This window comes from Pseudophryne corroboree, chromosome 3, assembly GCF_028390025.1.
Source record: "Pseudophryne corroboree isolate aPseCor3 chromosome 3, aPseCor3.hap2, whole genome shotgun sequence".
NCBI classification, from domain to species: Eukaryota; Metazoa; Chordata; class Amphibia; order Anura; family Myobatrachidae; genus Pseudophryne; species Pseudophryne corroboree.
The window spans coordinates 334,603,783-334,621,715 of NC_086446.1; the positions used below are offsets into that span (position 1 = coordinate 334,603,783).

At 44.3% G+C, this 17,933-nt stretch overlaps 1 protein-coding gene across 2 annotated transcripts in view; it reads left to right on the plus strand.

Moving 5' to 3' along the window:
- The window catches only part of MATN4 (matrilin 4), a 69,753-nt gene that overhangs the window by 24,883 nt on the left and 26,937 nt on the right, over positions 1–17,933 (plus strand). For both annotated transcript variants that reach the window (XM_063959576.1, XM_063959577.1), the window contains exon 2: positions 15,768–15,870. In XM_063959576.1, the coding sequence (XP_063815646.1) occupies positions 15,798–15,870 (73 nt within the window). In that variant the 5' untranslated portion in view covers positions 15,768–15,797. The remainder of the gene's footprint in view (positions 1–15,767; positions 15,871–17,933) is intronic.

Here is a 17,933-nt window from a genome sequence, read left to right on the forward strand (position 1 = left end):
AGAGTGATTGACAGGAAGTGGGTGTTTCTGGGTGTCAACTGACCGTTTTCAGGGAGTGAGTGAAAAACGCAGGCGTGCCAGATACAAACGCAGGCGTGGCTGGGGAAACGTAGGCGTGGCTGGCCGAACGCACGGCGTGTTCGTTACATCAAAACAGGAACTAAATGGTCTGCAGTGATCGCAAGCTAGGAGTAGGTCTGGAGCTACTCTGAAGCTGCACAAAATTATTTAGTAACCGCTCTGCGATCCTTTCGTTCGCACTTCTGCTAAGCTAAGATACACTCCCAGAGGGCGGCGGCTTAGCGTTTGCACGGCTGCTAAAAGCAGCTAGCGAGGGAACAACTTGGAATGAGGGCCAATATCCCCCTATTCCCTGACTGATTTGACCTGCTTACAATCTCTCCAGCTACTTGTGTTCCATGTACTGATGACAAAACCATTTCTTATTACAGTACTGGCATCTAATATTTGTCACTCATAGCTGCTAACTTCTTGGTTCTTGCTTCTGGGTGACACTGGAGGGGAAATCCCAGATTGAGCAGTGAATCGCTTCATCTTGGCCCTGTCCTTGCTCAGAGTACACCAGCGCCCACATATCCCCCCACCACCACCACCGCCAACCCACACGGATGATCAGAGCATGCCAGCACCGGCAGCCCCCCATTCTATCCTGATGGTCACATCACATTATCAATCCCCAGTCGCCAATCCCCCGTGTATCGGCTTGCTGCTACAGTGCTGTTTCCAAGACAACCGCAACAGGTCATTTGAATAACCCTGCCCATCCTGGTGACGGCAAACCTATCGCATGATCGTCGAGTTATCCATACTCACAGCATGATGCACCAGTATACTGTATCTACAGATACAGTATATTGGTCATCGGCTGTTCAGCACAGCCGATGCGATATGCCTGTAAATTATGTAGCTCACAGACATATCATTTGTACACACCTGCCGATCAGTGAAGCATATATTTTTTGTTCAATTGATCAGACGATATATCGGTCAGAGTGTACCCAGCATAAGGATAACAGGTACTGTAGGCACAATTTACTTAATATATTTTCTAAATGTATCAATAAAAAACTATTATCCTAGGGGTGCTGTGAAAAAAATGCTGATACTCTAGAGCGTCGTAATTCAAGAAAGTTTGAGTATCATTGCAATAAAAGGTTTATTAACAAAGCATCGGGTTGCAAAATCCTGGGCTTCTGATGGCAAGACACTGCTGGTAACAGAATTGCCGATTTCAATATCAGGAGTAAAAACGTTCAGAAGCGCCGAGTTGTTTCATAAATAACTCCTAAGCAATCTATTTATTATGGAGAGAAAAGAGAAAAACTTATTTGCAACGATAACTGGTGTTTTCTCCAGAGACAGGGCTTTTACCTATCTAGCACAAGTTACCGCCATGTTTTGTATGTTGTATTGGGATCCGGATTGAAAGTCGACAGTAACTAGGTCGACAATGTCTAGGTCGACCACTATTGGTCGACAGTAACTAGGTCGACAGGGTGTCTAGGTCAACAGGGTCTTTAGGTCGACGTGTTCTAGGACGACAGGTCAAAAGGTCGACATGAGTTTTTCACAATTTTTTTCTTTTTTTGAACCTTTTCATACTTAACGATCCACGTGGACTACGATTGGAACGGCAATCTGTGCCGAGCGAAGCGGTAGCGGAGCGAAGGCACCATGCCCGAAGCATGGCGAGCGAAGCGGTGCACTAATTGGGGTTCCCGGTCACTCTACGAAGAAAATGACACCAAAATAACATTAAAAACTCATGTCGACCTTTTGACCTGTCGATCTAGAACATGTCGACCTAAGGACCCTGTTGACCTAGACAGTCTGTTGACCAATAGTGGTCGACCTAGACATTGTCGACCTAGTTACTGTCGACTTTCAATACCACACCCGTTGTATTTTTCATTTTTTGGAATGGGAACAAAAAGCTCACATCAGGGCTTCCAGTTCCACTGTGCAAACACATATGCACCAATACTGGCAATGTCATTTTTCTTTAATTTTTAAGGCGTCCATGTGTTAAAGTGTTTGTTTGATGGCGTGTAATGCTGATCTTTAGGAATATGCATTCTGAGGGTCAATATAATAAAGTGTATAATCTGCCTCCCAAAGTAGAAATATAATTTGCACCTGTTTTTGCACACATTTAACAGGTATACATTTTATATGCTACATGAAATATAATGAGATCTGCATGGGTCCACCTTCTGATGGGAATAGCATAACAGTCTAGTAATGCACCAACCTGCATAAACAAACTAAGGAGCTGATGTATCAAGCAATGAAGTGGGTCAGTGGAGAAGTTGCCCATGCAACCAATCAGCTTTAAGGAAGCATTTATCAAGTACATTCTATGACATGATAGGTAGAAGATGATTGGTTACTATGGGCTGCATCTCCATTGGTCCTCTGCTTCACTCTTTTCACTGCTAGATACATCAGCCTCTAAGTTTTGTATGATGTAAGGTACCACACATAGCTTTTGCAGTGGCTACCCAATGCGGAGCTGTCACACCCCCGCCACCACCACCACCACCACTACCACCCCCTTCCCTCCCAGTATTGGTCCTGTCTGATCTGTTGGAAAGCCAGTTGCATGATATAATTAGTCAAATAAGATTAGAGGAGAGAAGGCCTATAATATTTCAAAGAAATAACCCCCAACACCTTCACTTGTTGCTAGACCTACAGCTATGCAGACAGACAAGAATGGGCTATATTACTCTCCTCATATGTATGTTTATCATTTCTGTTTCTCCATACACAGTCAATTCAGAACTTGAGGTTTTTATAACTGTTATTTGTGTGTCTGAGTTGGAGACGAAAAATGAAACCTCAGTGGTATTATATTTTGGATATTTTACACAGGATAATATTGTCTGTCATCCCATAAAATAAAAATATGTCGGACCATTCATTCACGGTTCATCTTATATACACTATCTAGGTTAAAAATGTGTTCTTCAGTTCTGTTTGTGAGACACCCGGGGCTCATTTTCAGTGTTTAGTCTCTGCTGCAATTAACCTTAGCACAATTCATTGAGATGTGTTAGACTAGGGCTACTGCACATCAGTATGTTGTCTTTGTAAGAGAGTGACTATTGGGAATTTGGCTTAATGAAAATGCAGGAAAAAAGTTCTTCTATGCTGCTGGTAACCAGGTCTTCCTTTATATCCAGCCTTTCACAGCACACATTTACAGTATCACCAAAATTAGGGGAAAGTGAAACTTTCAAAACTGTTCTGTGGAACATGCGATGGACATAAAGACTGACAGCTAGGCATAATCAGGGTTGGAAACAAACCAAATATCAGGATTGGGAGCAGAGGGGAGAGAAAGTATTGTGCAGCAGGGGGTGGGACCACAATTACTTACTTAACTGCAAATGATGGGCCCGATTCAGCATGGAATACATCTATGATGCGTTTGCATGCTGAAGCCCTTTTGCAGTGTGCGCACGCACAGAAGCAGCACTGCGCATGCGCACACAGTGGGATACGACAGCATCCCACATATGCAAATGCCTCTAACTGATTGACAGGCAGAGTCGTTCGCAGGTCGAGCGGGGTATATACTACGTGTTTTATGAGCGTCTATGCCACATTTGGGGGGTGGGGTCCGGACAATGCAGGCGTATCCGGACCATTTGTGTGATGGGCCATGGTGGCTGCGTGACGTCACACGCAGTAACTGCAACCCGAAACATGGAGGGTAGCCATCTGCCTTCGCAGCTAGGCTGCAGAGGCAGTGGGCTACCCTTATCATGCAGGAGCTTTGCTGCTGAGTGAAGCATTTGCATGTTAGCAGGGGGTAGGGAGGGTCCAGCATGCGGGGCTGACTTGCCCTGTGCTGGGCATTCTCTCTTCTGTTAGTGTATAAGGTTGTAGTTGTGCGATTTCTCGCACAACTACAACCCATGCTGACTAGGCCCTATGTCCACACATCCTCAATTCGGGAGTCTGGTCTACACTACTGGTAGTCCTAGCAAACATCCCTAAATTTGGGAGTTATTCGGGAAAGTAGGAAAATATGGTTTACAGTTGTATAGTGCCTTCTAAATTTTGGTTTTCTACATGCAAGCATGAGGCTGGCAGGTGAGCCTGTTCCTGAGTATATGTTCCTGAGAAACATCCCTTGACATCTTCAAAGAGAAAGAACAAGAAGTCTGGCAGCTTTCAACACATTGGCTATAAATGGTCACATGAGATCAGCACATACTTGCCTACTCTCACGGAATGGCTGGGAGGCTCCCAAAAATCTGTGTGGCACTCCCGGCCCTTCGGAAGGGTGGGCAAGTCTCCTGACCCACCCCGCCACCTGCCCGCAACCTCCCGCTGCCACTCACATCCTCCCACAGCCGAGGGGGGCCAATGACGTGATTTGCATAATTGTGGCCCCGCCCCCTTGCCGCACAATGCCTGTAATCTCAGCACTGAGTAGCGAGGGCAGTTCCGCTATGATGGGAATTTGTGGACTCGCCCCGTCCCTACCCAGCAGCAGCGCCCGTAGCCATGCCTCCAGTGTGCTGAGCAATGCCCCCCCCCCCCCCCCACCTTGCCAAGATGGTAGCCTCCTCCCAAAGTATGGATCAGCATCACTGCATCATTAGTCCACATGGTTGATGTATTATACAGGCACAATAAAACAGAGAGAAAGGGTCATTCTATTGTAAAGACAATAAAGCTGTACTATTGTTGTTGGATTTGCCAAATCTCAATGGTAGATACACTTGAAATAGAAGGTCGTATTTGTCTCTCTCAATACCGAAGCTTTTCCAAATAACTCTGCTTTATCTTTCTTTTATACCCTGCTGGGTCCTGCAATGTCGACAATCATAACCACAGTGTTGCTAGTTATTACAAGTTATGACGTCAACATTGTTGAAATGTCGACAGGCAACAATGTTTACATGTTCACAATATTAACATTTGACATGTTGACATGTGAAATACTGACATTGTCGCAATGTCAACATTAGGGTTAGGCTGTGGAAAGAGAGGGTTTGGGTTGGGCACTAGGGTGAGGTTATGGCTAGGCTGTTGGGGGGGAGTTAGGGATAGGCACTAGGGGTAGTGGGAGGGTTTCGGCTAGGGAAAGAATACTTAGCAGAACCGAAGCTCCGTCAGGGGTCTGCTCCACACATGACCATTTGGACCCAGAAGACAAGGCTATAGACACTGCTGGGGCCACGCCTCAAACACCAGGGATGGCTTGTCGACATTTCAGCAGTGTCCACATGATGAATGTCGACCTAATACACATACCCATCCTGCACGACAGCTATTATTAAACTAAAAGACTGGTTTAGAGGCCCTCCTTGAACTTGTAGCTCCAGAAGTAGCTGGAAAGCCACATGTGCCATGTCATATGGCTACTGCATTCATTAAATACAGGCACTGTGCTCATAAAGATTAATGCGAGGGGGAAATAATTGTCATTTCTGGTTATTCTGCACAGGGAAATCTTGTCTAAATATACAGAAGCCCCTGTGGTGTCACATTAAATAAGTCACCAAAAATATATATATATCAGCAAGACGCACATTTGCTGGTATTGAGCCAGTCAAAATGGAAAGCTGACTCCAGAGAGATTTTAACTAAAAACTGGACCAAAGTCAAAACACTATTCAATGTTGTAATGTTATTTAAGTAAGATAAGATCATGTGTATTGCATGATCTATTCATTTTGAAAGTGTAAAGGCAATAAGACTCCTATATTTACATTTTTAATACACTTTTAATAAGACTTATAGCCATCCAACATTCTGCATAAATAACTTAAATTACCGTCTCATTTTCACAAGTTTAATTAGTCAAAAAAAATTGTGTAAACATATTGACATTTTAGACTAATTCAGTTATAATGTCAAATTATAACAGAAATCTATACTTATCATAATTGAAACATTTATATGGTAAAAGTATTATAAGTGATCATGTTTGCGTTTTAGTTAAATACAAAAGTTGGATGAATCTTATAATTTGCTTATGTATATGTGTACATTTGATTTTGTTAGGAAATGCCATGTTGGGCAAGATTCAAATGTTTTATTGCGCCCGATCTCCTGTATAAAGTGATGGGAGATCGCAGGGCGATATTCTATTGTCCCCCATTATCGTGCTCATCACGCCCATAAGAGACAGGTTTAGCCACGTAAAGCAGCAGAACTTGACTAAACTCATGGGCGCGATCGCGAAAATTTCCATTTGGGCATCTAAACGGGTCACTTTCGCGCATTTCAGCTCGCCACCCCAGGGGGTCTTTATGAGGTTGCTTTTACTGTAGGCTAATATGCAATCAAACACTATACCATACTTTAGAGTAGCTTATGCAAGTGGATAACACTCAACCTTATGCAGAGAAACATACACGTTTATAGTCTCTGTGGCTCTTTAATTTTATGGAACCAAAAGCCACTTTGTAAATTGCCTCTAAATGGAAGTGCTACCCTTTCCGTCTCTAAACATTCATACTTCAAGAACCTCATCTCCACCTAGTCTTCAATGCCCCGGCGTCTCTTTGCCACTGTCAACTCCTTCCTCTGTCTACCCCCACCTCAATTTCATTCTTCACTCTCTGCCCTTGACTTTGCCACCTACTTCACATCCAAAATTGACTATATACTCCATGACATCACATCCCAACAGACCCTCAACAGCCCGCCATCTCCTTTCCTTAACCACCCATCCCCATCCATCTCACCAATTCTGACTGCTTTTTCCCCTGTATCAGGGAATAAAGTAATGGTCCTCATCTGGTCCTCCCCCTTCCACCTCTTTACTAGACCCTATCCCCTCCCACCTCCTCTGCTGCCTCTCTCCTTCTGTCTGTTCTCATCTTGCCCACCTCTCATTCTCTCTCTCTCATCAGATACTGTCCCCTCTGCCTTCAGGCATGCCCTTGTCTCCAATATTCTTAAGAAACCTACCCTTGATCCTAACACTTTCTCCAACTACCGATCTGTCTCTCTCCTCCCTTTTCCCTCCAAATTCCTTCAGCATATTGTCTACAAACTCCTTACTGCCTTTCTTTCCTCCCGTGCTCGACACACCATTGAAACTGCCCTCATGAAAGTCTGCAATGACCTCCAAACCACCAAATGCAAAGTGAGGCTCATTAGGTGAGCTCATTCACTCTTGTGACTTACAATATAATCTCCATGGTGATGATACTCAAATCTACCTTTCCTCTCTTGACCTCTCCTTCTCTCTCCCCACTCATAGCTCCAACTGTCTCTCTGCTATCTCTTCTTGGATGTCCCAGTGTTTTATTAAACTTAACATGTCTAAGATGGAGCTGATCATCTTCTCACCTTCCTGCATAACCTAATCGCCCACAATTTTATTATCTACTGATAGCACAACAATCTCATCTAGCCCCCAAGTATGCTGTCTTGGAGTTATCCTTGATTCCTCCTCTCTCTTTGAAACCACACATTTAGTACCTCTAGCAGTCATGCCACTTCCATCTCAGAAATATTTCCAGCAGTAGACCCTTTCTCACCCTGGATGCTACTAAGTCCCTCATCCATTCATTGGTCATCTCCAGATTGGACAATTGTAAACTACTTCGATCTGGCCTCCCTCACAAACACCTCTCTCCACTCCAGTCTATCCTCAATGCTGCTGACCGTCTCATCTTCCTCTCCAAATGTGCTATGTCCACCTTCCCTCTCTTACAAGACCTTCACTGGCTCCCCTTAGGAGTACAATTGAAACTTCTTACACTCACTTACAAAGCCCTCATCCATTCTTTTTACATTTACATATATGACTTTAGGTCCCTCTACACTCCCACCCTCCCTCTTCACTCCACAAATACAGATGTGTCCCCTTACATCCTTGCTGCAGTCATGCTAAAAAGCCCATCAAGTTGCGCCGTGCCGTAGCAGGACTCAGTAGTGCCAAGTGGTTTTTTTGCATCTTTTGCAGTGAAAATGCATCTTAGACGCAGTGTAATACATTAGGATGCACAAGCGTGTGTGACTGTGGCTGTATTTGTATACAAAATGCTATTCTACAGAGTTTTTCTGGAAAACACTGTAACGTTTAATTTCGGATGCAGATAGAGGCGCTATTACACACAGACTAAGGCATATTATTTTAATCAGCAGAAGCTGCTTGTATGTCCTAATACATTACATTGCGTCTAAGATGCATTTTCGCAGCAAAATACGAAAAAAAGAAGCTTAGTGCTAGGGAGTCACACGGCACTCACGCGTTATGTGTAACGCGGCTTGTAGCGCATGGAACAAAGTTGTAGGAGGACACATCTGAACATGCTGCCTCTCCTGTCACTGATTACTTGCTCCCATTCCTGCCTCCTAGAATCCTAGTGGTGCCATATAAATAAATAAATGATGATGATAATAAATAATAATAATAATAATAATAAATACAGGACATGAAAAGCATAGGAGCCTGTGGATGGGTGATCTTAGGCAACGGTTACAAATAGCACTGTTTAATTCTGTTGGCTGACAATTTTCCAAAACAAGCGATAGTTCAAAAGTACAATAATAATTTTCTTTTAATAGAGGATCCTTTGTTTATTACTGCTGTTGATGGCTTGGGGCTTAGTTCATCAAATGTCTAATGTCTATTTCCCTTCAGTTACAAATGTCCATTTTATGTCAATCCAGAATCCCTAAATTGTGTTCTATCTAGGTTTAACCTGGTACAAACAGTATTGATCAGATCGAACTTTTTCTAAAATTTTTCCTCACCAACTTGGTGTTTTGGTACTTCTTATATTGAAGTCACACCTCGCCACTTGCGGAATATATATACTGCATAAATGAAGGTGCTACGGCACCGAAACAGCTGTAGGAGCTGCCACTCATTCTGATACGCTGATATGCTGAACTGCTAAGCCTATGGCTATGCTTGCACATTGCACTTTTTAAAGATTTTTCATGGATTAAAATGAACTGAAATTGCTGCTATTCATGGTGTGCTGGTTTATGTGGAGGCTTCCACATTCTCTATGTATATATATAGATATATATAAATACATATATATATATATCTTACAGTAATCTATATGAGTTCAGTCAGTAGAGACGTTGAGTTATAGTAAAACTTAAGGATCATTATTGTTTTCAGAATTTGATTTCAAGCAAGGTTATCAGTTAGGATCCCAAAATGTGAAAGCTGTAATTCTTCTTTCAGCCACTAGACCAACATATCGCATTGAACGTCTTGCCCTTTGTCCATGCCTGCAAACATCCTACTGGGGAAAAACCTATTAAGATATCAACCTAGACCCGAAATGTGTAACATGAGCTGATAACTCCAACTTTACAGGCCACCTAAGTATTGGAAGTACTGGGAAGTATGGAATTGACTGGTAGTAAATAAAATAGAAAGGGTTTAATTCAATTAGTGAATTAAATCATGCAAGGCATTTTAACAGCAAATTAGCACCACAATTTTTATTTGCAATTCAATTCCTAATTTGCAAACCAGTTTTCCAACAAATCACATTTTTTTTTAGTGCTCAACCCCCTGAGCAAGGGAAAAGGTAGGGAAAATGTATGGATGCTAAATGGGTTTTTGAACTTGCAGATGGGAGTTACAAGTGTTTATTCCAACATTTCTCTGACGTCCTAGTGGATGCTGGGACTTCCTTAAGGACCATGGGGAATAGCGGCTCCGCAGGAGACTGGGCACAAAAGTAAAAGCTTTAGACTAGCTGGTGTGCACTGGCTCCTCCCCCTATGACCCTCCTCCAAGCCTCAGTTAGATTTTTGTGCCCGAACGAGAAGGGTGCATGCTAGGTGGCTCTCCTGAGCTGCTTAGAAGTAAAAGTTTAAATAGGTTTTTTATTTTCAGTGAGTACTGCTGGCAACAGGCTCACTGCATCGTGGGACTAAGGGGAGAAGAAGCGAACACACCTGCGTGCAGAGTGGATTGGGCTTCTTGGCTACTGGACATTAGCTCCAGAGGGACGATCACAGGTTCAGCCTGGATGGGTCCCGGAGCCGCGCCGCCGGCCCCCTTACAGAGCCAGAAGAGCGAAGAGGTCCGGAGAAAGCGGCGGCAGAAGACGTTCCTGTCTTCAAATAAGGTAGCGCACAGCACTGCAGCTGTGCGCCATTGCTCTCAGCACACTTCACACTACGGTCACTGAGGGTGCAGGGCGCTGGGGGGGAGCGCCCTGAGACGCAATAAAACACTATAAAAACCTTATATGGCTAAAGAAATGCATCACATATAGCTCCTAGGCTATATGGATGCATTTAACCCCTGCCAGTTTTCCTGAAAAAAGCGGGAGAAAAGGCCGCCGAGAAGGGGGCGGAGCCTATCTCCTCAGCACACAAGCGCCATTTTCCCTCACAGCTCCGCTGGAAGGACGGCTCCCTGACTCTCCCCTGCAGTCCTGCTACAAGAATCAGGGTAAAACAAGAGAGGGGGGGCACTATTGGCAGCTAATATATAATACAGCAGCTATAACAGGGAGTAACACTTATATAAGGTTATCCCTGCATATATATAGCGCTCTGGTGTGTGCTGGCAAACTCTCCCTCTGTCTCCCCAAAGGGCTAGTGGGGTCCTGTCCTCTATCAGAGCATTCCCTGTGTGTGTGCTGGGTGTCGGTACGATTGTGTCGACATGTATGAGGAGGAAAATGATGTGGAAGCAGAGCAATTGCCTGTGTTAGTGATTTCACCCCCTAGGGAGTCGACACCTGACTGGATGGTCGTATTTAAAGAATTACGTGACAATGTCAGCACTTTGCAAAAAACTGTTGACGACATGAGACAGCCGGCAAATCAGTTAGTGCCTGTTCAGGCGTCTCAGACACCGTCAGGGGCGCTAAAACGCCCGTTACCTCAGATGGTCGACACAGACCCAGACACGGATACTGAATCCAGTGTCGACGGTGAGGAGACAAACGTAATGTCCAGTAAGGCATTGAACATTTCTGACACTACAAGTACCACAAAAAAGGGTATTATGTGGGGTGTGAAAAACTACCAGTAGTTTTTCCTGAATCAGAGGAATTAAATGAGGTGTGTGATAAAGCGTGGGTTTCCCCCGATAAAAAACTGCTGATTTCTATCAAATTATTGGCACTATACCCTTTCCCGCCAGAGGTTAGGGCACGTTGGGAAACACCCCCTAGGGTAGATAAGGCGCTCACACGCTTATCAAAACAAGTGGCGTTACCGTCTCCTGATACGGCCGCCCTCAAGGAACCAGCTGATAGAAGGCTGGAAAATATCCTAAAAGGTATATACACACATACTGGTGTTATACTGCGACCAGCAATCGCCTCAGCCTGGATGTGCAGCGCTGGAGTGGCTTGGTCGGATTCCCTGACTGAAAACATTGATACCCTGGATAGGGACAGTATTTTATTAACTATAGAGCATTTAAAGGATGCATTACTATATATGCGTGATGCACAGAGGGATATTTGCACCCTGGCATCAAGAGTGAGTGCGATGTCCATTTCTGCCAGAAGGGCGTTATGGACGCGACAGTGGTCAGGTGATGCAGATTCCAAACGACATATGGAAGTATTGCCGTATAAAGGGGAGGAGTTATTTGGGGTCGGTCTATCAGACCTGGTGGCCACGGCAACGGCTGGAAAGTCCACCTTTTTACCCCAGGTCACCTCTCAGCAGAAAAAGACACCGTCTTTTCAAACTCAGTCCTTTCGTTCCTATAAGAACAAGCGAGCAAAAGGCCACTCATTTCTGCCCCGGGGCAGAGGAAGAGGAAAAAGACTGCACCAGGCAGCCTCTTCCCAGGAGCAGAAGCCCTCCCCCGCTTCTGCCAAGTCTTCAGCATGACGCTGGGGCTTTACAAGCGGACTCAGGCACGGTGGGGGCCCGTCTCAAAAATTTCAACGCGCAGTGGGCTCACTCGCAAGTGGACCCCTGGATCCTGCAGGTAGTATCACAGGGGTACAAATTGGAATTCGAGACGTCTCCCCCTCGCCGATTCCTGAAGTCTGCTCTTCCAACGCCTCCCTCCGACAGGGAGGCAGTATTGGAAGCTATTCACAAGCTGTATTCCCAGCAGGTGATAATCAAGGTACCCCTCCTACAACAGGGAAAGGGGTATTATTCCACGCTGTTTGTGGTACCGAAGCCGGACGGCTCGGTGAGACCAATTTTAAATCTGAAATCCTTGAACACTTACATAAAAAGGTTCAAATTCAAGATGGAATCACTCAGAGCAGTGATAGCGAACCTGGAAGAAGGGGACTATATGGTGATTCTTCTTCGAAGAGAAGGCGTCTTAATTATCCCTTACTTGGATGATCTCCTGATAAGGGCAAGATCCAGGGAACAGTTAGAGTTCGGAGTAGCACTGTCTCAGGTAGTGCTACGTCAGCACGGGTGGATTCTAAATATCCCAAAATCACAGCTGATTCCAACAACACGTCTACTGTTCCTGGAGATGATTCTGGACACAGTCCAGAAAAAGGTGTTTCTCCCGGAGGAGAAGGCCAGGGAGTTATCCGAGCTAGTCAGGAACCTCCTAAAACCAGGCCAAGTGTCAGTGCATCAATGCACGAGAGTCCTGGGAAAAATGGTGGCTTCTTACGAAGCAATTCCATTCGGAAGATTCCATGCAAGAACTTTTCAGTGGGATCTGCTGGAGTCCGCATCTTCAGATGCATCTTCAGATGCATCAGCGGATAACCCTATCTCCAAGGACAAGGGTGTCTCTCCTGTGGTGGTTACAGAGTGCTCATCTTCTAGAGGGCCGCAGATTCGGCATTCAGGATTGGATGCTGGTGACCACGGATGCCAGTCTGAGAGGCTGGGGAGCAGTCACACAGGGAAGAAATTTCCAGGGCTTGTGGTCAAGCATGGAAACGTCTCTTCACATAAATATCCTGGAACTAAGGGCCATTTACAATGCCCTAAGTCAAGCAAGGCCTCTGCTTCAGGGTCAGTCGGTATTGATCCAATCGGACAACATCACGGCAGTCGCCCACGTCAACAGACAGGGCGGCACAAGAAGCAGGAGGGCAATGGCAGAAGCTGCAAGGATTCTCCGCTAGGCGGAAAATCATGTGGTAGCACTGTCAGCAGTGTTCATTCCGGGAGTGGACAACTGGGAAGCAGACTTCCTCAGCAGACACGACCTCCACCCGGGGGAGTGGGGACTTCACCCAGAAGTCTTCCAAGTGATTGTAAACCGTTGGGAAAAACCAAAGGTGGACATGATGGCGTCCCGTTTCAACAAAAAACTGGACAGATATTGCGCCAGGTCAAGGGACCTTCAGGCAATAGCGGTGGACGCTCTGGTAACACCGTGGGTGTACCAGTCGGTGTATGTGTTCCCTCCTCTGCCTCTCATACCCAAAGTACTGAGAATCATAAGAAGGAGAGGAGTAAGAACTATACTCGTGGCTCCAGATTGGCCAAGAAGAACTTGGTACCCGGAACTGCAAGAGATGCTCACGGAGGACCCGTGGCCTCTACCTCTCAGAAAGGACCTGCTCCAGCAGGGACCTTGTCTGTTTCAAGACTTACCGCGGCTGCGTTTGACGGCATGGAGGTTGAACGCCGGATCCTGAAGGAAAAAGGCATTCCAGATGAAGTCATCCCTACCCTGGTCAAGGCCAGAAAGGATGTAACCGCAAAACATTATCACCGCATTTGGCGGAAATATGTTGCGTGGTGTGAGGCCAAGAAGGCCCCTACAGAGGAATTTCAACTGGGTCGTTTCCTGCATTTCCTGCAAACAGGACTATCTATGGGCCTAAAATTAGGGTCCATTAAGGTTCAAATTTCGGCCCTGTCAATCTTCTTCCAAAAAGAACTGGCTTCAGTGCCTGAAGTTCAGACGTTTGTCAAAGGGGTACTGCACATACAGCCTCCTTTTGTGCCTCCAGTGGCACCTTGGGATCTCAATGTAGTGTTGAGTCTCCTAAAATCACATTGGTTTGAACCACTCACCACTGTGGAATTTAAATATCTCACATGGAAAGTGGTCATGCTGTTAGCCCTGGCTTCAGCCAGGCGTGTCTCTGAATTGGCGGCTTTATCATATAAAAGCCCTTACCTAATTTTTCATTCAGACAGGGCAGAACTGAGGACTCGCCCTCAATTTCTCCCTAAGGTGGTTTCAGCGTTTCACATGAACCAGCCTATTGTGGTACCTGCGGCGACTAGGGACTTGGAGGACTCCAAGTTGCTGGACGTAGTCAGGGCCCTGAAAATATATGTTTCCAGGACGGCTGGAGTCAGAAAATCTGACTCGCTGTTTATCCTGTATGCACCCAACATGCTGGGTGCTCCTGCTTCTAAGCAGACGATTGCTCGTTGGATGTGTAATACAATTCAGCTTGCACATTCTGTGGCAGGCCTGCCACAGCCAAAATCTGTAAAAGCCCATTCCACAAGGAAAGTGGGCTCATCTTGGGCGGCTGCCCGAGGGGTCTCGGCTTTACAACTTTGCCGAGCAGCTACTTGGTCAGGGGCAAACACGTTTGCTAAATTTTACAAATTCGATACCCTGGCTGAGGAGGACCTGGAGTTCTCTCATTCGGTGCTGCAGAGTCATCCGCACTCTCCCGCCCGTTTGGGAGCTTTGGTATAATCCCCATGGTCCTTAAGGAAGTCCCAGCATCCACTAGGACGTCAGAGAAAATAAGAATTTACTTACCGATAATTCTATTTCTCGTAGTCCGTAGTGGATGCTGGGCGCCCATCCCAAGTGCGGATTGTCTGCAATACTTGTATATAGTTATTGTTACAAAAAAAATCGGGTTGTTTATTGTTGTGAGCCATCTTTTCAGAGGCTCCTACGTTTATCATACTGTTAACTGGGTTCAGATCACAGGTTGTACGGTGTGATTGGTGTGGCTGGTATGAGTCTTACCCGGGATTCAAAATCCTTCCTTATTATGTACGCTCGTCCGGGCACAGTATCCTAACTGAGGCTTGGAGGAGGGTCATAGGGGGAGGAGCCAGTGCACACCAGCTAGTCTAAAGCTTTTACTTTTGTGCCCAGTCTCCTGCGGAGCCGCTATTCCCCATGGTCCTTAAGGAAGTCCCAGCATCCACTACGGACTACGAGAAATAGAATTATCGGTAAGTAAATTCTTATTTTTACAGACATGTATAGAAACAGTGAAAAATAACAATAAGCACATTCAATGTACCCCAAAGTACTGCAAAAACTTTCATGTGCTGATTATTATTTTTTAACCATTAATAAAAAAAAATTTAAATTAACCATTTGACAACTTAAAAAAAACTCCAATACTTTGCTTGTGGCCAGTAGTAGATTTCTATATAGTCCTGCTAACAAAATTGCTGCAATTTGGGGTTTCGGAATGACTTCCCACGTTTTCATGCACTTCTGCCAGGTTGCTTCTTGTAGAGAAATCAAAGATGTATTAAGCCTGGAGAAGTGATAAAGCAGTGATAAGTGCAAGGTGATAACGCACCAGCCAATCAGCTCCTAACTGTCAATTTACATATTGGAGCTGATTGGCTGGTGTGTTATCACCTTGCACTTATCACTGCTTTATCACTTCTCCAGGCTTAATAAATCTGCATATATAGGATAATCTCGCGTTTCTCAGGTGCTGGCATTGTAACAGTGAATACTTACTGTATGGTGCAAATTTACTTTTCATACACTGACAACTCGCATCTAACTGAATTGATTCATAAAACTTTCATAGCTAAAACTTTTAGCACACTTCCTGTTAGTAATGTTTCAGTTTGAATGTTAACAGTTTTTGTATTGTTATTCCTTGCAGTAAATCTTAAAAGTATCCTGAAATTATAAGATGAAGCTGCTGTATTTCTCAACACTATTTACCATCTTTCTGATACAACTTGAAGCAAGACCACAAGTTGAAGGTAGGAATGTTGACATCTCTTAAAGAGATAATACCATAAAATCTACAGTAAGTTGTAGCCGATTCTGCGCTCCATAAACATGTAATCAAAAAAAGTACCAAACAATTTTGTGACTTCCTTCCCTAACAGTAATAAAATTACATGAAGGATTGATCTGAAGGTTATAGATTGATTACTGTAATTCCTCTATCTGACATTCATATATACCAATAGCTGTGTATTATTTAGCTGAATAATATATATTGCAAAAAATATTTATACTTACCTAAATATCTCCGTCATTCTTTCTTTCAATCCTCTCTAAAAGGCTGCAATGATTATATTACTGAGCTGGCAGAATGTGAATGACAGCTTTGCAGTATTGATCTGCAGAGAGTCACTGGGTTTATTGGTTAACTAATACATAAGGTTCAGTAACTCAATAGACTGTATTTCCAGATTTTGCATTGCACACAAATTGCATGAAGTCCTCTGTGCGTAACAGTGTGACACATGTTACAAAAAAACAGATACTGTATGCAGACTTAGGGATGTATTCGTCTTGTCGGAAAAATGGTACTTTCCGACTTTTTAGGTTGGAAACTGTTCCGACCAATTCAATTTGGCTGCCGTTTTTCCGACAAGTTAGCAAATCCGACAGGTTATAACCCTGTTTCCGACAATGTCAATACGACTTTAAAAAAAGTCAGATTAGCATTGTCGGGAACAGCCAAATCCTGTTGGAATTGGCCGCTAATTGAATACTCAAATGTCGAATCCTTTCCGTCGGAAAGAATCCGACATCAATTGAATATACCCCTGAATCAGGATTCATAAGCTATCTCCAAAATTAAGTATTACTGTCTTGAAATCCAAATGATCTTAAGCACCATGCCAATTTCACAATTTTTTTTTACAGTCACCCGCATTATACTGTTACAAACTGTGGATAAGTGTTGTATATTAAACAGTATTTGAAATCAAAGAGAAGGGTTGTTGTTGTTGTTGTTGTTGTTGTTGTTGTTGTTGTTGTTTTTTCAGGAAATTCTATCATAGTCATATTCCAAGTGTCCTAATAAGGAAGTATGAGGTCTGGCTGGTAACTTTAATAGAAGTTGGGCTAAGATCAGAATTGTCATAAAAATTCTATCATAAATTCCGCCACCAGAGATTATGATAGAATTTTGTTACAAACCTGGCACTGATTTAGTAAAGGCCAGTACTCACTGGCCGATGCGGGAGAGATGTGTGCTGAGTGAACCGCTCAGCACACATCTCTCCCGCCGCTCAGCACAGTGCGATGTGTGCTGAGCATGCGGGGGGATATGGGGAGGGCCGCTCATTTCACACAGCAGGCCAATCTAGCACTAGCGATAGCGATGCGCGGGGCTGAGCATCGCTATCGCTGTAGGGGGTACACACTGAGCGATCAGGCTTAAAATCTAAGCAATCTAGTCAGATTGCTTAGATTTTAAGCAGCGATCGCTCCGTGAGTACCCCCCTTTAGAAAGAAGACACCCTGAGGAAGTCTTCACTTAAGGCCAGTACTCACTGGCCGATGCGGGAGAGATGTGTGCTGAGCGAACCGCTTGGCAGGCCAATCTAGCACCAGCGATAGCGATGCGCGGGGCTGCGCATCGCTATCGCTGTAGGGGGTACACACGGAGCGATCAGTCTTAAAATCTAAGCAATCTAGTCAGATTGCTTAGATTTTAAGCAGTGATCGCTCCGTGAGTACCCCCCTTTACTCCATCACTTAAAATGCAATCTCGTCCTAATTTAATTAATTAAACTTAAAGTCAACAAATTTTTGCCTTAAACAATCATTGCTGACAAGTGATTTTTTTTCAGAACACAAACACAGACTTTTATTAAATGGTGTTTAATGTAAAAAGAAAGTAACAATGCTTATTGTATAAAAAATAAAATTACACAAAATAATTGCAAAACATTTTTAAATAACCAAGAATAAAAACAAAAAAGATCATATCAATTTACAAACACTGTTGAACATGAGAGTACTGGACTGCCTGGGCAATCTATCTAGGGAAAAGACTGAGCACCAAAAATTGACTACTACACAT